Raw genomic sequence first — 26,060 nt, 5'->3', positions numbered from 1 at the left:
AGCCAAAAAGGACTATAATAAACATCTGAGCTGCATACATCTCACCATCTCTATGTTCTGCATTAACTTCACTTTCAAATATCTCTTAATCTTAACATTTCCATTGACATAGTACCTGTACTTTTGAATGTCTTATGTTTCTTCCTTCACTTCTAAGAGAGAGCTGTGCCACCTTCTGTTTGTTACCATTAACTCTTTCAGAATTGCACTAACTGTGCTGTGTTCCAACCCTGCTTTCTTCCTGCTTTTTAATTGCAGATCTAAGTATTTGACATGAGCTAATTAGTTAACCTCAATACAAATTTAAAAAATATTTATTTCGAAAGAAGTATAAATTGGTCATTGCTGATAAGGGGAAGGGATTTAAATGAGGTAATTGATGTTACCTTTTTATGTGGTTTACAGATTTAAATAGAAATCTCTGATCGTTTGAATCAGAGTTACTTGGTGGTGAAATTTTTTGTCACTGTTTTGATATGCTCCTGAATATTTTTATAGGTCATCCTGGGCTTTCTTTTAATAGCTACTCTAAAAGCCTTGGATCAGGTTGGATGTGTGATGTTTGACACTTTTTTTTTTTTTGGTACTAATCTATAGGCAGCAGTTAAAACAAAAAAAGCTACAGATACCTATAAACTATATGTGGAGAAATATGCTGTGGTTAAATCCAGTTTTGAACAGAAAATGACAGAAACTGCACAGGTAAGTGTTCTATTAAATGAGTCACCTTTAAAATAGATTAATAAGTTCTCTTTTATCTCTCTGAAGAGATCTGAAATAAAATCTTTTGAAAACTTGGTTCAAGATAGAATGATCTCTGTTGGAAAATGATATGAACAATAATGTCAGAGGTAATGTTTGAAGGGCAAATGTTGACCATGCATTGTGATCATGCGAGAAATCCTGTGAATTGCTGGAGAGCCAAAAATCATTCATAGGAGTTTTAAAACTGGGATCCATTATGGTTTTTTTTCATTATCATTCTGGCAAAACACCAGTAATAGCTTGTTAAAGTGTCTTTCCAGGGTTTATCTGAGGTGGTCAAAAGCCTCTATATCTATTCAAATTTCTGTTGTTTTTTAAAATATGTTTTAATCTGTATTTCAGAGGTTATCAAGTTCTCTGATTGCACATGCTGTTGCTTATGTTTTAAAGTTTATTTTTCAAAACTGTTGATAGGCTTTTTCCACTGCCCTAGATTTCAAAGAGCAAACTTCACTGTTTCTGCTTTTATTAGTAATATTTTGTTGAGGTGTGGTTGACATTTATTTGTATGTTTCTTCGTTTGGTAAAACTTTTAAAAGATAATTTTCTTTTTGGTTTGTCATGGTTTGACTCAGGATTGGCAATTTGAACAAGTGACAATAATGCTCTCAATCCCCTCCTCTTCCCACCCAGGTAGGGAAAGGAGAGAGAATAAAGAGAGAGACTTTTTGGATTGAAAACTAAACTAGACAGCTTGAATTAAATACTAATGATAAAAGAAAACACACAAATACACATGTGCAGGAATGTGTGACATGGCCCAGATTTAATAACCCAGGAAGGTTACAACTGGACCCCCTTGATTTCTAAGCTCCTGCTGCAATAGAGGAGCCTAGGTGTGGCCGGGCTCAAAATCTTTCTCTCAGACCTGGTCTTTTCCCAGAGAGAGTAAATGTATGATGGTCCGAATAAAAGCTCCACCGTCCAATACCCCTTGATCAGCTTAAGGTGCAGCGACACACAAGGTCTGCTTATAACAAATAACACATTTATTACACTAGTAGGAGTTAATACTGAACAACTTAAACAAAACCACCCGCATATATATCTTAAGTAAGGAAAAGGGGATGAGAAGAAAAAGGCGGGGGGGGGGGGGGAAGAGAGAGATAAAGAGAGAGAGATGACGAGGACAGGAAAATCACCAGTCCTGGATCCAGCGTCGTTGGTCCAGCCAACGGGGGAGGGTCGATGTCAATGGTCAGTGTTGATGAAACTCCCAAAGCCCACCATTGCAGCCCCCTATTTTATAGGCCTAGAAACTAGATTTCACAACGAGTACTGTGTGATTGAGCCAGACGTGTGTGAGCAGCTGGAGTGGACCTCCACCCCTCGATCATTGTTATCTCAATCGTCGTCGTTATCTCATCTATGCAGGCCATTACAGGCCTTTTGGGATGCAGATGAGCAGGGGCTACAACGGGGTTTCGATACCATTTCCCAAATTAGGTCCGGAGGGCTGGTCCCTCACAATGTGTAAAACAGCTATCACCTCCCCCCATCTCCAGCAACTCCTATGTCTTTCTCCTTAGCTGTGAGCAGTCCTGAAAAATCCCTGAATGCCGCCAGAGATAGCAGCAGAGCAAACGGGAGTTGAGGGCAGAGATACGAGGATAAGGAACTCACAGGACTAGCGATCAAAGGAGATGGATAGATGGAATTCTCCCTGGACACCAGCCATAAACAGAATAAGAACTTGACTTCCGTGATCCCTGAATTTTATATATGAGAAGGAGTAATCTCTTTGGTCAATTTTGCCATCTGTCTAGTCCACTCCTCCCTACGGGAGGGTTGTAGATATGACTCTTCTGCTCCTCTAGTGTCCAAAGCAGCAAGCAGATTCAACAAGTGGAGCAAAGTGGCCTTCGTCTCTCAGCAGTAGTTATAAACATTTGGGTATTATCAGTCCACTAGCTGGAAAACTTGCTGCTACTTTCAGCAAGTGTGCTGCTTAAAAGAGAATGCAATGAAGAAAAAAAAAAATCAGTAAAAAGAAAATTGATTTCATCCTGGCTCAAACCAGGACACATTTGAAGATTCTTTGCTCTCTTCCTTAGTTTCAAAGATTAATTTTTAGGCATGGTTTGAATTATTAGGGAGATTCAGTCATCATACTTGCATTGCTAATGTAGGAGTGGAAAAGTGTTAGGATTTTCCTTAACTCCTTGGAAATTAAGATTTAACCATATGAGGATTATGTAGGCTGATATGTAAAAAGCTGTCCTGTCCTAAACTATAAACTGCTTTTCTACTTTGAAAACTACATTAGAACTTGATCTAGTTCATCTCTGAATAAATACTCAATACAGCTGTTACAGAAAGAGTACCAAACATATCACATACCAGAACTCTTCCCTCCCACCCACCCCTCCAGTTCAGCCATTTGTAACAAAGAAGTGATCTGGCATGCTACTGCAAAATTCTGCCTTTAATGTGACTTAAGTAAAGAGTATTGACATCCTTCTATTGAAGAGTTCACAGTAGGTATCTTTTTGTGTAGTATCTTATCTAGGTTCTAGTTGGAGGAGCTGTACTCCTTATGCTTTTTTTCTCTGAGTTAATTTTTTTTTCCTCATTTAAAAAATATACATGACTCTTGAATGCTTATTTTTTGTTTTGTAGTGTAAGACAGTGATGACTGGAGTTAATCAGTGGTATAAAAAAGGCTTTATTTTAAAAGTAACCAAGAAAATTAATAGGTACCATGGTCTGGGTTATAAGGCCTGTTCTTCTCTCTGGTATGGGAAGCTGTGTTTTCAAAATATGTTTTAAATTGTCAAAACCAGCAGTTGTCCTCTTTCCATGCTGCTTCCTTTGTAAAGTATTTGTAAGAGGAACTACCCTGTTGAACTAATCCAACTAAAACTAATATATTAAGGAAGGTTGGCTTTAACCCAGAAGAGACCTGGGGTTTGGTTTATTGAGAGATCACACATGCACTTGTATTGGCTCAAAGGAAGAGGTAATCTGGTACTAAGGGTAGAGATTTGCATATTTAAGCTGACTTAGTGTTTGGCAGATGGCTTGGACTTACTTGATTGTGTGTTTATCTTATACATTTATATCTGTTGCCTTAGAGTTTTGTCTCTCTAACTGTAATTTAAAATATTTGTGTTAAAATATCAGTTACCCCTAGGCAGTTTGATTGGTGTTGGCATGTGTGATTCCAAACACTTGGGGATTTTGGGACTAGGCTGTCACGAGCCAGTATTGGGGGGCTACCGGCTGTCAGGTGCTTTCACGGCTTTTCCCCCCCCCCCCCCCGATGTGGAGGGGCTGTTGAATAAGCCCGAGGGTCACACGTGGCGCTCGCCTCTCACAGGAACGGCCACCGCGGGACCGTATTTTAGGGTGGTAGCTAGAAAGCACCCCCACCCCCCCCCGCTCAGAAATTGCCTCTAAGACCAATGTTTACTACACGAATTAATCGGTTTATTAAGGGTTAACAAACTGAGGGATGATGTTTAGGGAAAATGCAAATGTAAGTGGCTACTAGAGAGAGAGAGAGTGTTGTTTTTGGGTTCAGTTGTCCTTGAGAAGCAATCATAGAATCATAGAATCATAGGGGTTGGAAGGGACCTCGAAAGATCATCTAGTCCAACCCCCCTGCCAGAGCAGGGTCACCTAGAGTACATCACACAGGAAGGCGTCCAGGCGGGTTTTGAATGTCTCCAGCGAAGGAGACTCCACAACCTCTCTGGGCAGCCTGTTCCAGTGCTCTGTCACTCTTACAGTAAAAAAATTTTTCCTGATATTCATCTTAAACCTCCTATGCTCCAACTTGTATCCATTACTCCTTGTCCTATCACTGGTCATCACCGAAAAAAGCTTAACTCCATCGTCTTGACACTCACCCTTTACATATTTGTAAACATTGATGAGGTCCCCCCTCAGTCTCCTTTTCTCCAAACTAAAGAGACCCAGCTCCCTCAGCCTTTCCTCATAAGGGAGATGTTCCACTCCCTTAATCATCCTTGTGGCTCTGCGCTGGACTCTTTCAAGCACTTCCCTGTCCTTCTTGAACTGAGGGGCCCAGAACTGGACACAATATTCCAGATGTGGCCTCACCAATGCAGAATAGAGGGGGAGGAGAACCTCTCTTGACCTACTAACCACACCCTTTCTAATACACCCCAGGATGCCATTGGCCTTCTTAGCCACAAGGGCACACTGCTGACTCATGGTCATCCTCCTGTCTACCATGACCCCCAGGTCCCTTTCACCTACACTGCTCTCCAGCAGCTCAGCCCCCAACCTGTACTGGTGCATGACATTTTTCTTCCCCAAATGCAAAACTCTACACTTGCTCTTGTTAAACTTCATCAGGTTTTTCCCCGCCCAAGTCTCCAGCCTGTCTAAGTCTCTCTGAATGGCAGCACAGCCTTCTGGTGTGTCAGCCACTCCTCCCAGCTTGGTGTCATCAGCAAACTTGCTGAGGGTACATTCTGTGCCCTCATCCAGGTCGTTGATGAAGATATTGAACAACACCGGTCCCAGTACCGACCCCTGAGGGACTCCACTAGTCACAGGCCTCCAACTAGATTCTGCCCCATTGACTACAACTCTCTGACTTCTTCCTTTCAACCAGTTCTTGATCCACCTCACTGCCTGATCATCAAACCCATACTTGATCAACTTATCTACAAGGATGCTGTGGGAGACCGTGTCAAATGCTTTACTGAAATCAAGATAGACCACATCTACCGCTCTACCATCATCTATCCACCTAGTAATTTCCTCATAGAAGGCTATGAGGTTAGTCAAACATGACTTACCCTTGGTAAAACCATGTTGACTGCTCTTGATGACCCCCATCTCCTTGATGTGTCTAGAGATAGTGCCAAGGACAAGTTGTTCCATTACCTTTCCAGGGATGGAGGTGAGGCTGACCAGTCTATAGTTACCCGGGTCCTCCTTCTTGCCCTTCTTGTAGACTGGAGTGACATTTGCTATCCTCCAGTCCTCAGGCACCTCTCCTGTTACCCAAGACTTACCGAAGATGATGGAGAGTGGACTAGCAATGACCTCCGCCAGCTCCCTCAGCACCCTTGGATGCATTTCATCCGGACCCATCGATTTATGGATGTCCAGATTATGCAACTGATCCCTAACCCAATCCTCATCTACTATGTCCTCACCTATCTTGACTACTTCTGGGGTTATATGAATCTGGGGCTCATGGGAAAAGCCTGCAGGAGTAAAGACAGAGGCAAAGAAGGCATTCAGCACCTCTGCCTTCTTCATATCCTCTGTCACCAGGGCACCCACCTCATTCAGCAGTGGGCCTATATTGCCTCTGGTATTAGCTTTGTTGGCTATGTATTTGAAAAAGCCCTTTCTACTGTCCTTAACCCGACTTGCAAGGTTAAGTTCCAAGGAGGCCTTAGCTTTCCTGGTTGCCTCCCTACATTCCCTGACAACATTCCTATATTCCTCCCAAGTGACCAGTCCCTCCTTCCATGATCTATAGATTTTCCTCTTCCACTTGAGTTTCCCCAGCAGTTCCTTTTTTAACCACGCTGGTCTCCTAGCTCCCTTACTAGATTTTCTACCCATTGGGACACACTGATGCTGTGCTTGCAAGAAGTGGTCCTTGAATATTGTCCAGCTATCTTCAGCCCCTTTACCTTCTAGCACTCTGTCCCATGGGACTTCCCTTAACAATTGGTTGAGGAGGTCGAAGTTTGCTCTGTAGAAGTCCAGGGTTCTGGTCCTGCTGGAAATTCTGTTCCTCCCACACAGGATCCTGAACTCCACCATCTCATGGTCACTGCAGCCAAGGTTGCCATTGACCACCACTGCTTCAATAAGGCCCTCCTTGTTGGTGAGCACAAGATCCAGCAGCGCTCCTCTTCTAGTCGGCTTATCCACCATTTGCATTAAGAAGTTGTCATCAATGCATTGGAGGAACCTCCTAGACTGTGAAAGGCTGGCTGTATAAGTCTTCCAGCAGATATCGGGATAGTTAAAATCTCCCATGAGGACCAAGGACTGTAGTTGTGAGGCTGCTTTCAGCTGCCTGTAGAAAGCCTCATCAACTTCCTCATCTTGATCAGGAGGTCTGTAGTAGACCCCCACAACTGTGTCACCCATACTACCCTGTCCTTTAATTCTTACCCACAGAATTTCAACTTGCCCCTCATCAGCCCCTGTACAAAATTCAATACATTCTAGTTGCTCTCTCACATAAAGGGCAACTCCACCACCTCGCTTCACCAACCGATCTTTCCTAAAAAGCACATAGCCATCCATGGCCACATTCCAGTCGTGTGAGCTGTCCCACCATGTCTCTGTTATTGCTACCAGATCATAACCCTTAGACCGCACACAGACCTCTAACTCTTCCTGTTTATTCCCCATGCTGCGTGCATTGGTGTACAGGCATTTCAGGAAGCAAGTAGAGCACATAGGTGGGACTAAATCCTCCTTAGCCCATCCTCCTACAGGCCCTGGTATGTTCCTCATGGGCTTGTCCCCAACAGACCCAGTTTTCTCCCCTTCCCCCTTCACATCTAGTTTAAAGCTCTCTCAATGAGCCCTGCTAAGTCCTGCCCCAAAAGCCTTTTCCCCCTCTGGGACAGGTGCATCCCACCTGCCACCATCAGGCCAGGTGTCTCATAGAGCAGCCCATGATCAAAAAAGCCAAAGCCCTGCCTTTGGCACCAGTCTCTTAGCCATTCGTTCATCATTAAACTCTTCCTGCTTATCTCTCCACCCATTCTTGCAGGAGGTATGTGTCACCGTTTGACTCAGGTCCCACAACAATGCTCTCGATCCCCTCCCCCCCCCACCCAGTCAGGGAAGGAGAGAGAGAAAAGGAGAGAGACTTGGCTGGATTGAAAACTAAACTACACAGCTTTAATTAAAACACTAATGAATCACACAAGAAAATATATACAATTATATACAGATATATTCAGATATGAGCAAAAGCCTCTCGCCTCCCCCCACCCCCAGCAACTCCCACAGCACTCCCCTGAACTGGCAAGAGTCCCGAGAAATCCCGGAGCCGCTGCTGGAGAAAGCGGAGAGTTATGAGGGTCAGGAGAGCTCGAGCCTAAGGGTCGGCGGTGATGGATGAGCAGAGTCCTCCCCGGACGCCGGCCATGGACGGAAGAGAGCGGCGAGAAGAAGGAGGAAGCTGTCTTCTAAGATCTCTGTCCTTCCTCTGAGCTTACGTAGATATATGGAATGGAATATCTTTGGCCAATTTTGCTGTCTGTCTAACTCAGCCTCCCACGGGGGGGTCAGAGATCTCCCCATAGTGTCTGAGCCGGCGGAGTGAAGGTGTAACCTTGAAGCCTCAGTAGTTAGAAAAACATTCCACTGTCTTATCAGCCTAGCAGAACACACAGTTGCTAGTTACAAGAAAGCTTACTGAAGGAAAAAAAAAATCAGTGAAAAAAAAAATTGGCTTAATCCTGGCTCAAGCCAGGACATTCCACCCCTTATTCCATACCATATATTACATACAGGCTCTATACATTACCAGCTGTCAAATTAAGGATTCTCTCCCAAAGTCAGATTACCTTGAGGTACATATTGTACTTCACCATCCTCCATCATCACACACCAGGTATGTCCAGGCCCCTGAGCAAAAGCAATACCCCTGACAGGTTTACCTTTGCCTGAAGCAGGATAGACCCAAACACTTTTACCCAGCAGGTTTCTTTCACATACCACAGGGACTTTATCCCCATCTGCAGTATGCAAAAGGTCTGACTGGGCAGGACCAGCCCGATTGATGGATCCCCTGGTATTAACCAACCAGGTGGCCTTTGCCAAATTTTTATCCCAGTTTTTGAAGGTTCCACCACCCATTGCCTTTAGGGTAGCCTTCAACAGACCATTGTACCTTTCAACTTTCCCTGAGGCCTGTGCATAGTATGGGATATGGTAGATCCATTCAATACCATGCTCTTTAGCCCAATCAGTGACAAGACTGTTTTTGAAATGAGTCCCATTGTCTGACTCAATTCTCTCTGGAGTACCATGTCTCCACAAAATTTTCTTCTCAAGACCCAGAATAGTATTCCTGGCTGTGGCATGAGGCACAGGATATGTCTCCAACCATCCTGTACTTGTTTCCACCATTGTAAGCACATAGCGCTTACCCTGGCGGCTCTGAGGAAGTGTGATGTAGTCAATTTGCCAGGCCTCTCCAAATCTGTACTTTGACCACCTCCCCTCATACCACAAAGGTTTCAACCGTTTTGCCTGCTTAATTGCAGCACATGTCTCACAGTCATGGATCACCTGTGCAATAGTGTCCATGGTTAAGTCCACCCCTCGGTCACAAGCCCATTTGTATGTTGCATCTCTGCCCTGATGACCTGAAGCATCATGGGCCCACCGAGCCAGAAAAAGCTCACCCTTGTGTTCCCAGTCTAAGTCTACTTGGAACACTTGAGCAGCCTCATCCGCTCGTTGGTTGTGTCGATGTTCCTCAGTGGCTCGACTCAGAGGCACGTGTGCATCCACATGACGCACTTTTACCTCCAGTTTCTCTATCCGAGCTGCAATGTCTTTCCACAGGTCAGCAACCCAAATAGGTTTACCCTTTCGCTGCCAGTTATTCTGCTGCCACTGTTTTAGCCAACCCCACAAGGCGTTTGCTGCCATCCACGAGTCAGTGTAGAGGTAGAGTCTCGGCCACCCCTCTCGCTCAGCAATGTCCAAAGCCAGCTGGATGGCTTTGACCTCTGCAAACTGACTTGATTCACCTTCTCCTTCAGCTGCTTGTGCAACCAGTCGTGTAGGACTCCACACGGCAGCTTTCCACTTCCGGTGGTTCCCTACAAGACGACAGGAGCCATCGGTGAAAAGAGCAAATTGTTTCTCAGTCTCTGGTAGATGATCATATGGTGGAGCTTCTTGAGCTCGTCTCACCACTTCTTGTGGTGGCATTCCAAAGTGGGTGCCTTCTGGCCAGTTTGTAATTGCTTCCACAATACCTGGACGATTAGGTTTCCCTATTCGGGCTCTTTGGGTGATCAAAGCAGTCCATTTACTCCAAGTCACATCGGTGGCATGATGGACAGGAGAAAGGTTATTCTCGAACATGAATCTCAGCACCGGTAGCCTGGGCGCCAGAAAGAGCTGTGCTTCAGTGCCAATCACTTCTGAAGCGGCTCTGACTCCTTCATATGCTGCAAGTATCTCCTTCTCAGTTGTTGTGTAGTTGGCCTCGGAACCTCTGTAGCTCCGGCTCCAGAATCCCAGGGGTCGACCTCGAGTTTCCCCTGGTGCTTTCTGCCAGAGGCTCCAGTTGGGACCATTGTGTCCCGCTGCAGTGTAGAGCACGTTCTTGATGTCTGGCCCTGTTCGAACTGGTCCAAGGGCCATTGCCTGCGCAATCTCCTTCTTAATCTGCTCAAAAGCTTTCTGTTGGTCAGGACCCCATTTGAAATCATTCTTCTTTCTGGTCACCTCATAGAGAGGTTTCACAATTTCACTGTAACATGGAATATGCATTCTCCAGAAACCAACAGTCCCTAAAAAGGTTTGAGTGTCCTTTTTAGTTGATGGTGGGGCCATAGCTGTTACTTTGTTAATCACATCCATTGGGATCTGGCGACGACCATCTTGCCACTTGATTCCCAGGAACTGGATCTCTCGCGAAGGTCCCTTGACCTTGCTTCTTTTTACAGCAAAACCAGCATCCAGAAGAATTTGGATGATCTTTTTACCTTTCTCAAAAACTTCTTCTGATGTGTCACCCCACACAATGATGTCATCAATATACTGCAGGTGTTCTGGAGCTTCACCCTTCTCCAGTGCAGCATGGATCAGTCCATGGCAAATGGTTGAGCTGTGTTTCCACCCCTGGGGCAGTCGATTCCAGGTGTACTGGACTCCCCTCCAGGTGAAAGCAAACTGTGGCCTGCACTCTGGTGCTATGGGAATAGAGAAGAATGCATGAGCAATGTCAATAGTGGCATACCACCTAGCTGCTTTTGACTCCAACTCATACTGAAGCTCTAGCATGTCCGGTACAGCAGCACTAAGTGGTGGTGTCACCTCATTCAGGCCACGATAGTCCACTGTCAGCCTCCACTCGCCATCAGGCTTTCGCACTGGCCAGATAGGACTGTTGAAGGGTGAATGAGTCCTGCTAATCACACCTTGGCTTTCCAATTGCCGAATCAGCTTATGAATGGGGATCACAGAGTCTCTGTTGGTGCGATACTGTCGTCTATGCACTGTTGAAGTGGCAATTGGCACCTGTTGGTCTTCAACCTCCAGCAACCCTACTACAGAAGGGTCATCTGAAAGGCCAGACAAAGTACGCAGCTGTTCGGTGTCCTCAGTCTCTACAGCTGCTATACCAAAGGCCCACCGGTACCCTTTCGGGTCACGGAAGTATCCTTTCCTGAGATAGTGTATGCCAAGGATGCACGGAGCACCTGGGCCAGTCACTATAGGGTGCGTTTGCCACTCCTTACCAGTGAGGCTCACACCGGCCTCCACAACAGTCAGTTGTTGAGAACCTCCTGTCACTCCAGAGATAGTGACAGGGTTTGTCCCTTTATGATTCGATGGCAATAGAGTGCACTGTGCACCAGTGTCCACCAAAGCTTTATATCTTTGTGGTTCTGATGTGCCAGGCCACCGAATCCACACAGTCCAATAAACTCGGTTGTCCCTCTCCTCCTCCTGGCTGGAGGCAGGGCATCCCTAGGGTTGAGCACTAGAGCTCGATGAACCATCCTGGTTGTTGACTGGTGCAACCTTCTTCTTGGAAGAACCATCTCCTGGCTTTGTTCTGTTTAGAAGCTTTTGCACACGTAACTGGAGCATATCAGTGGGTTTCTTGTCCCAGACTCTCATGTCCTCTCTAAAGTGATTTTTCAAGAGAGACCACAGGTGGCGTCGCAGTGAGTCCTGTCTTCCTTGCTGCTGTCTCGTAGCAGGACGTCTCTTCTTAATGGCTGCAACACGTGACCAGTTGTCTCTAGGAAGAGTCTGGAGTTTACTTCCATTTGGCATCTTATACTTCCTGTCAACCATTTTCTTAACGGCTGAGGTTTGGAAGTAAAGGGAATCAGAGAGGATGTCTCCATACTGTCGTGCTTTAACAGTTACCTCATGTACAGTTGGTCTTTCGTAACCTTCAAAACACCCCATGAAGGAGAATATGTGGGCATGCGCTGCTGGTACAGCCTGAACAAACTTTCGGAACATTTGCGTGTCACACTCAACATCATCAGGATCTGTGATTCCATCGTTATTATAAATCACTTCTCGCACAGCTATCTCTCTCAAGTAGGTGATGGCTTTCTTGAGAGTGGGCGTTCTGCTTCGGCACCATCCGATGTCACCCTTGTGGGGGTATCTCTCTCTCACAGCTGAAAGAAGTCGGTCCCACAGGGTAGTAGTTCCTGTCTTACTACTAAGTGCTCTGTCAATACCAGCATCTCTAGCCAGGGATCCCAACTGCTTGGCTTCTCTCTCATCCACATTGTAGGTCTCAGCACCACTATCAAAGCATCGGAGCAGCCAAGGAAGGATTCCCTCACCATCAATGCGGGTGAAGTCCTTTCTCATGAGGCGCAGTTCTTTCATAGAGAAAGGGTGGGCAAGGTCATCGTCGTCATCTGATTGAGGAGGACCTGCTGTTCTTTTATTTGCTTGAGAGTGGTTTGGTTTTCTATCTGTCTGAGAGTGGTCTGGTTTTTTATCTGTCTGAGAGGTACCTGCTCCATCATCTGATTTAGAATCCTTCCCTTCCTCACCGTCAGCCTCTGTCTGAGAGGTACCTGCTCCATCAACTGTATTAGGATCCTCTTCTTCCTCACCCTCACCTTCTGCTGCTTCAAGGAACTCTGGATATCTCAGACGGGAGCGGGTGAAAAGGGCGGAGCGCTTTGCCTTGCTCTTAGTCACAGGGTTAACTAGCTTGGTTCGCGATGGATCAGGCTTTTTCTTTGTAGAAGCAGTTGTTTTTGTAGCAGCAGGAGTGGTGGTATTGGCAGCAGTGGTGTTGGCAGCAGCAGTGGCAGCAACATTGCCTGTGGGGGAGTGGCAGTGAGCAGAACAGCATCTGGCCCTACGCATCCACAATATATTATAAACATTCAGCAAAAACATCCCCACTGCAACCATGCTATTCACATCAAGAGCTGGGAGATTCAGCTTAAGAGAATATGGAGAGGTAAAATTGAACCAGCTATTGCTGTTATCAACATGGACTGTTCTATTCACTTTAGGAGTTGTACCAGTAGGACTAGCAGTGTAACCGTACACATACAGTGACCCCATAGAGAACAGTATCATCATCCCTAGGATCACTAGGCTGGTAATGATACGGTTGACTATGGCTACAGTTCTGTCAATAAACCACAAATGAATCACAAGAGCAGCTACAAAGTGCAGAATGCCCTCGGCTACATACCACATATACAATTGCAGGTTTGGAAAAAGATCCAGTAGATTCATTGCAGCAAGTGTCTGTTCAGTTTTCAATCCGTCAGCACACTCAGCAGAATTATTGCTCATTGCTATCTGAGGGATTCCTCCCCTCAGAGATGGAATTTTGGACACTCCCAATTGATGAAAATGTGTAATCTGGGCTTAAAATCAAGCCCCACGTTGGGCGCCAATTAAATTGTTGTCACCGTTTGACTCAGGTCCGACAACAATGCTCTCGATCCCCTCCCCCCCCCCACCCAGTCAGGGAAGGAGAGAGAGAAAAGGAGAGAGACTTGGCTGGATTGAAAACTAAACTACACAGCTTTAATTAAAACACTAATGAATCACACAAGAAAATATATACAATTATATACAGATATATTCAGATATGAGCAAAAGCCTCTCGCCTCCCCCCACCCCCAGCAACTCCCACAGCACTCCCCTGAACTGGCAAGAGTCCCGAGAAATCCCGGAGCCGCTGCTGGAGAAAGCGGAGAGTTATGAGGGTCAGGAGAGCTCGAGCCTAAGGGTCGGCGGTGATGGATGAGCAGAGTCCTCCCCGGACGCCGGCCATGGACGGAAGAGAGCGGCGAGAAGAAGGAGGAAGCTGTCTTCTAAGATCTCTGTCCTTCCTCTGAGCTTACGTAGATATATGGAATGGAATATCTTTGGCCAATTTTGCTGTCTGTCTAACTCAGCCTCCCACGGGGGGGTCAGAGATCTCCCCATAGTGTCTGAGCCGGCGGAGTGAAGGTGTAACCTTGAAGCCTCAGTAGTTAGAAAAACATTCCACTGTCTTATCAGCCTAGCAGAACACACAGTTGCTAGTTACAAGAAAGCTTACTGAAGGAAAAAAAAAATCAGTGAAAAAAAAAATTGGCTTAATCCTGGCTCAAGCCAGGACAGTATGGAGGCAAACACGACTTGTACTCCAGACCCCCTAACTAGCCGTCCCAGGGCCCTGAAGTCTCTCTTCATTGCCCTTACATTTCTTGTAGTAATTTCGTCACTGCCAACCTGAAAAATCAGCAGTGGGTAGTAATCAGATGGATTTACCATACTAGAGAGTTTCCTTTTAACATCTCTAATGCGAGCCCCAGGGAGGCAGCAGACCTCCCTGTGGGATGGGTCAGGTCTACAGATGGGCCCTTCTGTTCCCCTCAGAAGGGAGTCACCCACCACAATTACCCTCCTTTCCTTCTTAGTTGAAGAAGTCCTAAGTCGTGGAGCTGAGTGACAAGTCATAGGCGGTTCACTAGACAAATCTGTCACTCCAGCTTCATTTTCCTTTCCCTGAAGTTCCAAGACCTCGTACCTATTCTTCAAGGGCAATTCGGAGGATGGACGGAGTTGGGAGGGTTTTTTCTTGCCTCTCCGAGGACGGACCTCCCTCCATTCCTCCATGTTCCTAAAGTTCTCTCCTTCTGTCTGAGAACAGGAGGGGAGGGGATCCATCACTTGTTCTAGCATCTCTTCCTCCTGCCCTTGCCTCAGGGTTTGACTCCACCAATCTATTTCGTTCTCACATTCTCTGATAATTCTCAGTCTTTCAACCTCCTCTGTCAGTCTAACCACCTGCCTGAGGAGATCATCGATTTGCTCGCACCGCACACACGCGGTGCCACTGGCTCCCTCTGGCACCAGTGCCAGGCTCAGGCACTCGCTGCAGCCAGAGACCTGCACGGCTGCGTGCCTGCTCAGAACCTCCGTCTGAGTTCCCATATCCTTCTTCAATACAGTTCTAGGGCGTGTTGCCACCATGCTAGAGAAATTTACTGGTGTTCTCTGCTTCCTGCCTCCACTCACGCCGCTCTCCCCCTGCCCTCGCGCCACTTCACTTCCTGTGACGGCCGCTGCCGCTCTGCGCTCTCACCGCTGCCGCGTGCTCTGAGGGAGCTGCCGAGATGGCCGCTTTTAAACCTTGCCGCGGTTCTCAGCCACACCCCCTGCCACGTCAGCCTTCCTGCTCCTCTCAGGATTCCCGCTCAGACTCGGGTCTCCTCGCTCTGCTCCGGCTTCGCCGTCTCCGGGAAGCCCGGTCTCTTCTCTAATCCTCAGTAATTAAAGGAGCAGCTCTCACCGCTGCCGCTCTGCGCTCTCACCGCTGCCGCGTGCAAGTCTGTTTTAGTCCTTCGCTGGCTTAAAAGGCATTTTGTTTAGACTTATGTGGGGAAGAAAAGAAGTTTCCCACATTTTTAAACTTGAATGTATCTTAAAACAAATATAATAGTAACAAAATAATCTTTGCCATTGAAGTGTAACATTTCTCCTGGAGAGTTTCCATAAATAAGGTGGAAGCAAACTGACATGTGAACACATAATGCTGTTACCCAAAATGGTAACTGTTTTGCAGTATTCTTGTTAATGTAACTATTGTAGTTGCTCAGTAAGTGTTCCAGTAAGTCCATCATTGTGTGATATGTATAAATTGTAGTGCAGCCTGACTTTTGCTGTAGACCCCACATTTTGATACAAAGAAATCAAGTAATTCCAGAAAAATACGGAACTGTTCCGTTGATTTGTTTCAACCCATATACAAGCATGGCTCTTCTGGATCTATCTAGAATAACTGAAGAAGTTCCTGCCTGGTTTGTTATTTACCTTGCTCTGGAAGTTATTGAACCCCCCCCATTGAAATAGATCCTGTGAATGCTTTTGATCCACTTCAGAGCAAGTTCAGTCAGGTTGCTTTAAGTATTTAGTCTTACAAAAGCTGTCTGTTGTTTATTCTTTACCTTACAAGACCACAACTGTTGTTACAGCAGTTGACTTATTGCTCTCTGAAACAATAAGGAAAAAAAACCCAAATATGACTTTATTAAACTGACCTTGCTAAAAGTACACTGAAAATTTGTCTTTGAGCAAGAAAGCTGTGAGTAATAAAAAGGAGTTCTTGTTTAGAACTGACAGAAAATAAACATGAAGAGTATTTGAAATAGTTTTTACTTTCAGTGAATTAATGAAGGAAAATGTCATGGCTTTCAGCAAGCAAATCAGATGGGCTTATTATAATGTCTTAAATTATTTTGAAAAATTCACTACAACAAAAGAATGAAAAAAGTAACACTTTATTTTGTATCTGGAGACAGAATATTAAGATGTTTTTTGTGCAGCTTTATTTGTGTTATTAGGTAGTGTCGTGGAGGCCCCCAGAAAACAGGACAGTCACTCAAAATGATATTTATTCTGACTGATATTATTCAGCACTCCAACAAACAATAGCAAACCACAAATTTAGATGTCAGGCAGGAATAATACTACACAGCTGACTTAAGAATTCCTAAGTATTGCAAACAGTCCTTTAGAAGGATGACCTAAAAAGTGCAATCGCTAATAAGATGAGGACTCAACCTCGAGGAGTTTCCTTGAGCAGCATCATGACCTAAGGGGAGAGTCCCTGACTGCAGACCTGCTGCTCTGAGGAGGACTGACTCAAATCGACTTTCTAGCAGGCCTCTGTTTATACCCTAGTCAAGTCTGATCTGTGGTCAATTCTGATTGTCTGGGGGCCCCATTTTCCAGGGACTGTGTGCCTGGCAACAGCCACTGTAAGCACATGAAAAAGCCAAGGTAATCACATAAAAAAATTTAGCAGGTTTCAACACGTGGAAAGCTCAGGTCTTTGGCAGGGTGGGTACTTCTGCCACAGGTAGGCATTAGGTATTTAAACCAGGTTGAGATGTAGAGAAAAAAATGTTTTTACTATACCAGATGTTACAGCTGGGAAAATGTGACCATGTTTTTGAGCTATTTTATCATTTTTGTATTGCAAAACAAAGTTTACCTCTCACTATAAACTATACTTTTGTAAATGACCTTAGTTTCTTAACTGCAACAACCCTTTTACTCAAAATTAAAATATGATGATGGACACCCAGAAACTAATACCTTCCACAGCTATCCATATTGGAATTTGTTTTAAATATAATGGTGTTGCTACATCTACAGTTTGGTTGCAGGGGGGCTACTTTAAAGATGATGCGTTAGGAAAAATAACACTAATGAATATGTGGAAGTCCACTTCAATCACACTAGATTATTTTAATTTGAAGTATTTTTGTTTCAGAATTAGTATAAGCAGTGTGAACACTTCTGGCTGTTTTAGTGCAAAACCAGTTGGCTTAACTGAAATCTGTCTTAGACAAAATTTTCTGAGGATGCAATGTTTCGTTTTAGTGGTCAGGGTGAACCAAAACCCAGAGAACAGAATTGCTCTCTGTTACTCCCCTCCACCCTCCCAGGGGAAGATAAAAAGGGGAATAAAGAAGAGAGAATTTGAGGTTGGAAGTTAAATCTAAAACAGGTTTAATAGAACAGGGAAGGAATAGTAACAGGTGGGATGATAATGAAAAAAAGATACTGATATATACAAAACCCGATTTCAGCGGTCACCGATATAAGTGTCCGAAAGTCCCTTGTGGCAGAGTTGACTCAGAAAAAGGGTCCAAGGCTCTTTCCAGCAACCTGATGGATTCTGATTCTGCAGAGCATGTGGCAACCTGAAGACAAATCTCGAGCCTCTCTCCAACACCTCTGAGCGCAGCTGAGCAGAAAGGAAGAAGGGAGCAGGAAGGGGCAGACTTCAGGTCCTCCTGAAGGGTATGGCAGGAAATACGGGGGGGGTCAGTATTCCCTTCCATCTGCTTTGTCCCCCTGGATCCCTTAGGATCCTAAACACCTTATCTCTGGGTTCTCATCTTGATACCATAAAATTAGCCTGTGCCCCCTCAAACCATAACATGCAAACACCTTGAATTGCTGTGGCTTTATTCTAGGTAATCACATAGTAATGTTCTCACTTAATTGTCCTCTTTTCGTAGTTAAACTCCACAAACTCCACCAATCCTGTTGTATACATTTTACCTATTTTTCCTTTTTTGTCATTTGCTATCTTACCTGCAGTTGACAAGGTGTCGTGGCTCATGATACATGATTTTGAGAGGTTGAATTTAGAAACATCATCTGCCTAGTCTTAAATTGCAAGTTATGGGTTTTTTTCTGCAATAAACATGGAAGGTTTTTTTGTGATGTAGGAAAATATATTTCATGATGTTGTTTAGATATTGGATTTAGTAGAAATTCTTCACGTTGAAAGATTTGAGTAAAACTATAGTTGCATTATACAATTGTTTTGTGGTTGTTAAGAAAACATGCATTATTTGCCAGTTATTCCACCTTTTTAGAAGCTTTTTTTATATATATACATAGCACAGTCAGTTATTGGAATGGATCAAATAACTGAAAGTGCGAAGTTATTTGCAAGTCCTTCTGTCTTAACTGAGTGCAGTTGACTGTATAATTTTGCTGTTGAGCAGTCTGCATATATAAAGAGTGAGTAATAATTCTTCACATTTTAAAACTTACAGGAAAATATACATTTTTATAAAAAGGAGTAATGCTTACTTAAACTGTTTATGCTGAGCAGGATAGAGAAAGATCCTATTGATTTTATCATTTTTATTGTCGCTTAAAATGCTAAGAATTGACTTGCATTTGTTGATTCATAAATATTGCAGATTAATTTCAGTACATCTTTTCAAAATTGATCTTTCAAAAGTGAAAGTAAAGAATTTGTTTAATTATTATAGCTGTGATATGAATGATGTGATTGTATTCTAGTACCTTGAAGCTTTAGTCTGTGTTATGTACTATATAAGGCTAAGGTGGCTTCCACTTCAAAGACTTTAAATCTTAACTATGAAATAATACACGGAAAATCAGGAAACAATCAAGAGGAGGGGGTTGCTGTCCACTGTCAAAAAAAAATATTGCTGAATGGCAGCTGTTTTGATATGAATTATAGAGAAGAGTTTAAAGGAGAATGTTTTGCAGACTTAAGGGGAGTTCAAACCAAGCACGAAGGAAGTGCCATTGGCACAATCTCAAGTTGATTTAGATTTTAGGTAAAAATTAAGTAGTGGAAACAGGCTGGAAGGTCACACTGTGTACAGGTGTTGACACCCTGATAGTGATTGAAATCAGATATTACAGAGATGGACCATAGATAGCTTTGAAAGCAAAATTATATAGTTTACTTATTTTACTGACTGCCTGATTACATAATGTCATAGAATAGGCTATTGAGGATTACCATATCCTCTGTAATTAAGAGGCTGCTTGAGGGGGGGGAATATGCAAATTTGCTTGATGACTAGAGAGGCATGTACGTATGGCAAAGGAAAGACAATTTAGAAGTTAAGAGATATTTGACTTGTCTGTATGGAGTTGTACTTCTTGTGAATCAGATTAGCAGGAGGTGTGAAATGTAGAGAGGTGGTCTTCAGAGAACCCCACAAAAATAAGAGAGCGTTAAGTAGTGCTCTAAAAGTTTGGAAAGTTACAGAAGCAGGAAGAGAACTAGGACAGAACAGGAGTTTGTCACGGTTTGACTCAGGATCAGCAATTAAACCAGTGACAGTAATGCTCTCTCCCACCCGGGTAGGGAAGGAGAGAGATAATGGAGAGAGACTTTCTGGATTGAGAACTAAACTAGACAACTTTAATTAAATACTAATGACAAAAGAAAATATGTACAATTATATGCAAATGTGTTCAGGAATGTGCAAAACCGTGTTGCCTCCCCCCACCTCCAGAAACTCCCACGGCATCTCCTGAGCTGCTGCCAGAGATAGTGGCAGAGCAGACAGGAGCTGAGGAAAGAGTTATGAGGGTCAGGAATGCATGAGTCTGGGGATCAATGGTGATGGATAGATGGAGTCCTCCACGGATGCCGGCCATGGACGGAAGAGAAGTGAACAAGAAGCAGGAAGGAAGTTGACCTGCGTGATCTCTGACCTTACACCGAGCTTACGTAGAAGCGTGGAATACTGTGGCCAATTTTATAGTCTGTCTAGTCCACTCATCCCTACAGTAGGGTAACACATACAACTCTTCTGCTCCCGGTAGCATCTGAGGCTGCAGATTGACTAAGTAGAACAAAGTGACCTTGGCATCTCAGCAGTAACATAAACATTCGAGTGTTATCAGCCCACTAGCTGGAAAGCTTGCTGCTTGTTAAAAGAGAACTTTCTGAAGGAAAAAAAAAAAAATCAGTAGAAAGAAAATTGGCTTAATCCTGGCTCAAACTAGGACAGAGTCATTTCAAGGTCACTGTGGTTGACTTTTGGGGAGGATCAGAACATTTTAGTTCTAATCTTTGGCAAGGAAGAGGTTATTAGAGACATTGGAAATAGTTTTAAAACGGGTGTCAGGTGGAAGCCTGGGTAAGATGGAACAGGAGGACAAATTCCAGATAAACTGCAAAGTTCTTATAAAGTAAGTTTAAAGATCAAACAAATCACCTTTAAAGAAGCAAAGGATATAGATTTAACTAGATAAACAGAAAGCATGTGTATACTGTAAGTAGGAAGAGAGTATGATAAAGAGAAATTGCAAAACATACCTAGAAATAGGATTTCTGGGGTCAGGTGAAAAAACAAAACTCTTCAATTATGGTGAAAAGGGTGTTTGAGGGTGTTGGTAGAAATAGGTCAGGCTTTTCAAAAAATAAAGATAGATGAAGGTTTAAAGAGGAAGTAAAAAAAAAAAGTTGAATAATGGTTCTTAAAGGGTATTAAGGATATTATGAAGTACATTCATAACTTTGGGAATTCTTCCTTTTTTTAAATACTGTAATTACTATGATCAAGATCGGGGAAAAAAGTGTTTTATCTTTTTATAATATTTATTAAAATTCAAGGGTTGGTATTTCAAGAATTATTTTCATTATGAATAATTTCTTATATTGGTTTACAGAAATTTCAAGACATTGAAGAAACACACCTTCTTCATATGAAAGAGATTATAGAATCATTGTCAAATACCATAAAAGAAATTCATTTACAAATAGGAGAGGTAATATTTATTTTATCATTTGTTTGAATCATACTACATATTTTTCCTAATTATTAAATGAAACATTTCTTATTGTGTTTGTGGTACTTACAAGATCACATCTTTCAAATGACGGTAACTTTTTAAACCAGTATGAGTAGAAGTAAATGAACAGAAGTGATCCACAGAATTCAAAAGACTTGTAAGCAGGTGTGGTTCTTTTTACCACAGCCATCAAACATTATGTGAGTACTGAACTTTGGGATATTTGAAGGAGACTTGAACATCTACTAAATTGCTGGTTTGGTCTTTTGTGATGTTTATGTGTGTTCTCTTGTTTTTCAAGCCTCTGGAATTTTTTTTATTAAATGGATCATCCTTCAATTTAGTTCTTTGTATTGGAAATATTTTTAATATCTTCATTCAACATAAGCTGTTGGTTTGTTGTTTTTTTTTTTACTGCTTCCTGTTGCATTTATAAGTTCAGTATCACAAATTTTACAGAATAAGGCTCCATAATAATGAAATTTTGTGTTAACAGAAAACAAAATATTTTGGCAACTTTGGGAATTGTTAGTGTATTTCAAAGTTCTGTTCCCTAGATATTAATTAGCACACATTTCAGGATAGTTGTGCTTTTCTTTAAAACTATAAAATTATATCAGTCTGAAAAGCTTCCAAATATTTTATACATGTGGATTTTTATGAGCAAAAGACTTTCAGCAACAGTGTTCAGAAATTCAGAAAATTATGGATTACAAAAGTGGTTTAAATTGAAATAACTCCTAGGCCTGTCATCTGGCTCTATTCTTGCATTCCTTGCTTGTATCATACACACACTTGCTACATACTAAAACAAAGAAGGGATTTCGTTGGTAAAATGCCTGTTGATTTTTAGAAGCCTTGTAATATATTTTAGAGGCAAGTATTTTGAACCTTACCTCTAGAGAAAAACAGTTTTAAAAGCTAATGACATTATTTCAATTATTGGTTTTAAAATTCCTTTTCTGTGGTGTTTGTTTTTTTGAAGGTGCATGAAGAGTTTATTAATAACATGACAAATACTACAGTTGAGAGTTTAATAAAGAAATTTGCTGAGTCAAAAGGAACTGGCAAGGAAAGACCTGGTAAGAGATGAAAAATGACAGAGTAGGAAATGTTAATTTAAAAACTGTAGATTTCCACTCCTAATAAAAGGTCAAACCCTATTTGTTAACATGTTATAGTGGTGATATACTTACGATTTCAAATTATCAGAATTTATTAGCTTTGGTATTAAAGGATTCATAGAAATTTAACAATACAGTTTATTATGTAAGTGTAGTATTTGTGTTCATAAAGCATAGCATTTGTAGCTGTAAGTCCCTCTACGAAGGTCTTGTAAGAAGCTCTTAAACATTAATGCTCCTTGGTACATCAGTGAAATTTGTTAAAAAACTGAAGTTCCTTGCACAAACTTATCTCCACTATGTGCTTTTGCAAAAATTATATTTTCAGATTTTATTTAATATAAATTTATGGATGTATTCAGAACAAATGTCTATAAAGCTCCTTATAGAATCTTAGAATCATTTTGGTTGAAAAAGACCTTTAAGATCATCGAATGCAACCATTAAGTTAACTCTACCAAGTTTGGTGCAAAACCATGTCCCCAAGCACCATGTCTTACACGTCTTTTAAACATTTCCCGGGATGGTGATTCTACCACCTCCCTGGGCAGCCTGTTCCAGTAGTTGATAACCCTTCCAGTGAAGTTTCTTCTAATATCCAATCTAAACCTCCCCTGACACAACTTGAGCCCATTTCCTCTTGTCCTATCACTTATTACTAGGGAGACTGGCACCCACCTCACTACAACCTCTTTTCAGGTAGTTGTTGAGAGTGATAAGGTTTCCCTTGAGCCTTTATGTCAAAGACCAGCTGGAGTGCATGGAGCTCTCCCTGGGGATGGATGAGGAGCCAACAGAGAGCTTATGGGTTAAAATTAAGGGGAAGAAAGGCCAAGGTGACATCACGGTGGGGGTTTGCTACAGGTCACCTGAGCAGGAGGACAGTATAGATGAGGCACTCTACAGACCGATAGGAGCAGCTTCACATTCACAAGCCATGGTCCTCATGGGAGACTTCAACCACCCTGGCATCTGTTGGAAGAACAACTCTGCTAAAAGCAAGCAATCCAGGAGGTTCCTAGAGTGCAAGGATGATAACTTCCTTTTCCAAGTAATCGAGGAACCAACAAGGAGAGGTGCTATTCTGGACCTTGTCCTCACCAATGAGGAAGGGCTGATGAGGGATGTTAAGCTCAAGGACAGCCTAGGTTGTAGTGACCATGAAATGGTGGAGTTCAAGATCCTTAGGACAGCAAGGAGGGCTTACAGCAAGCTTATTACCCTTGACTTCAGAAGGGCAGATTTCAGCCTCTTCAGGGATCTGCTCAAGAGAGTGTCTTGGGATAACATCCTGGAGGGAAGAGGGGCCCATGAAAGCTGGCTGATATTTAAGGATCACCTTCTCCAGGCCCAAGAGTGTTGCATCCCAACTAAGAGGAAGTCAAGTAGAAACTCCAAGAGGCCAGCATGGATGAGTAAGCAGCTCCTAGAAAAGCTCAAACTGAAGAAGAAATCATACAGGGGGTGGAAGCTAGGGCAGGTATCCTGGGAGGATTACAGAGAGGTTATCGGAGCAGCTAGGGATCAGGTGAGGAGAGCCAAATCCCTGCTAGAATTGAATCTTGCCAGGGATGTTAAGAACAATAAGAAAAGCTTGTTTAGGTGTGTTGGGGAGAAAAGGACACCCAAGGAGAGCGTAGGCCCTCTCGTGAAGGAAACGGGTGAGGTAGCAACACAGGATATTGAGAAGGCTAAGGTCCTCAATGACTTCTTTGCTTCAGTCTTCTCTGGCAAGTGCTCCAGCCTCAACACAAAGGCCACAACAGGTGAAAGCAGGGACTGGGAGAATGAATTACCCCCCACTGTAGGAGTAGAGCAGGTTCCTGACCATGTAAAGAACCTGAAGGTGTATGAATCTATGTGACCTGATGGGATTCACCCTCGGGTCCTGAGGGAGCTGGCGGATGAAGTTGCTAAGCCTCTGTCCATCATATTTGAGAGGTCACGGTAGTCTGGTGAGGTTTCTGCTGATTGGAAAAAAGGGAACATATCCCCTATTTTTCAAAAGGGGAAAAAGGAAGACCCAGGGAACTACAGGCCGGTCAGTCTCACCTCTGTGCCTGGCAAGATCATGGAGCAGATCCTCCTGGAATGTCAGCTAAGCCACATGGAAAATAAAGAGGTGATTGGTGACAGCCAACATGGCTTCACTAAGGGCAAGTCATGCCTCACCAATCTGGTGGCCTTCTACAACAAGGCTACAGAGATGGTGGATGGTGGCAGAGCAACTGACGTCATCTACCTGGATTTGTGCAAGGCATTTGACACTGCCCCACATGACATTCTGGTCTCCTAACTGACAAGGCATGGATTTGACAGATGGACCACTCCGTGGATAAGAAATTGGCTGGATGGCCGCACCCAGCAAGTTGTGGTCAATGGCTCAGTGTCCCAGTGGAGGCAAGTGACAAGTGGCATTCCTCAGGGGTCTGTATTGGGACCAGTGCTGTGTGGTGTGGTTGACGCTCTAGAAGGAAGGGATGCTATCCAGAGGGACTTTGATAGGCTTAAGAGGTGGGCCAGTGCCAACTTCATGAGGTTAAACAAGGCCAAGTGCAGGGTCCTGCACCTGGATCGGCGCAACCCCAGGCACAAATACAGGCTGCGGGAAGAATGGCTGGGGAGAAGGACTTGGGGGTGGTAGTGGATGAGAAGCTCAACAAGAGCCGCCAGTGTGCACTCACAGCCCAGAGAGCCAACTGCATCCTGGGCTGCATCAAAAGAAGTGTGGCCAGCAGGGCCAGGGAGGGGATTCTGCCCCTCTGCTCTGGTGACACCCCACCTGGAGTACTGTGTACAGTTCTGGTGCCCTCAGCACATGAAAGATATAGACCTGTTGGAGAGGGTCCAGAGAAGGTTCACCAAGATGATCAAAGGCCTGGAGCACCTCTGCTATGAAGACAGGCTGAGAGTTGGGGCTGCTCAGGCTAGAGAAGAGAAGGCTCCGGGGAGACCTTATAGCAGCCTTCCAGTACTTGAAGGGGGCCTACAGGAAAGCTGGGGAGGGGCTTTTCATCAGAGAAGATAGTGACAGGACAAGGGGTAAAAGTTTTAAACTGAGAGAGTGGAGATTTAGGTTAGATATTAGGAAGAAATTCTTCACTAGAAGGGTGGTGAGGAACTGGACTGGGTTGCCCAGGGAGGTTGATGATGCCCCATCCCTGGAGGTTTTTAAGGTCAGGTTAGATGAGGTTTTGTGCAACCTGATCTAGTGGTAGGGTACCCTGCTCATGGCAGGGGGGTTGGAACTTGATGATCTTTAAGGTCCTTTCCAACCTTTATGGTTCTATGGAATGGAATATCTCTGGCCAGTTTTGCTGTCTAATTCAGCTTCCTACGAGGGGGTCATAGATCTCCCTGTAGTGTCTGAGCCAGCAGAGTAAAATGTGACCTTGAAGACCCAGCAGTTAGAAAAACATTCCAGCTGTTATCGGTCTTAGTTGGAACACTGCTACTAGTTAAAAAAAAAGTTACTGAAGGAAAAAAAAATCAATAAAAGGAAAATTGGCTTCATCCTGGCTCAAACCAGGACAGTGTTGACTATTAAAGACTGAGGCAAAGAAGGCATTCAGTGCCTCAGCCTTTTCCTCAACCTTAATAGTAGTGTTTCCCCCCTGCATCCAATAAAGGGTGGACATTCTCGTTTACTATCTTTTTGTTGTTAATATATTTGTAAAAACCTTTTTTGTTATCCCTCACAGCAGTAGCCAGGTTGAGTTCTAGTTGTGCTATTGCCTTTCTGATGTTCTCTCCGCATGACCTAGCTAGATCACTGTAGTCTTCTTGAGTTGCCTACACCTTTTTCCAATGGTGATAGACTCTCCTTTTTTTTCCTGAGCCTCTTCAAGAGCTTCCTGTTCAGCCAGGCCAGTCATCTTCCCCGAT

General features: G+C 43.6%; 1 protein-coding gene across 8 annotated transcripts in view; it reads left to right on the top strand.

Moving 5' to 3' along the window:
• The window catches only part of LOC127395163 (F-BAR domain only protein 2-like), a 148,043-nt gene that overhangs the window by 22,796 nt on the left and 99,187 nt on the right, over positions 1 to 26,060 (top strand). For all 8 annotated transcript variants that reach the window (XM_051641660.1, XM_051641661.1, XM_051641662.1 and 5 more), the window contains 3 exons: positions 598 to 702; positions 20,929 to 21,027; positions 22,037 to 22,133. In XM_051641660.1, coding sequence (XP_051497620.1) covers positions 598 to 702; positions 20,929 to 21,027; positions 22,037 to 22,133 — 301 coding nt within the window. The remainder of the gene's footprint in view (positions 1 to 597; positions 703 to 20,928; positions 21,028 to 22,036; positions 22,134 to 26,060) is intronic.

Source organism: Apus apus, chromosome W (assembly GCF_020740795.1).
Source record: "Apus apus isolate bApuApu2 chromosome W, bApuApu2.pri.cur, whole genome shotgun sequence".
Lineage (NCBI taxonomy): Eukaryota > Metazoa > Chordata > Aves > Apodiformes > Apodidae > Apus > Apus apus.
This window is presented reverse-complemented; position numbering and strand designations above follow the sequence as displayed.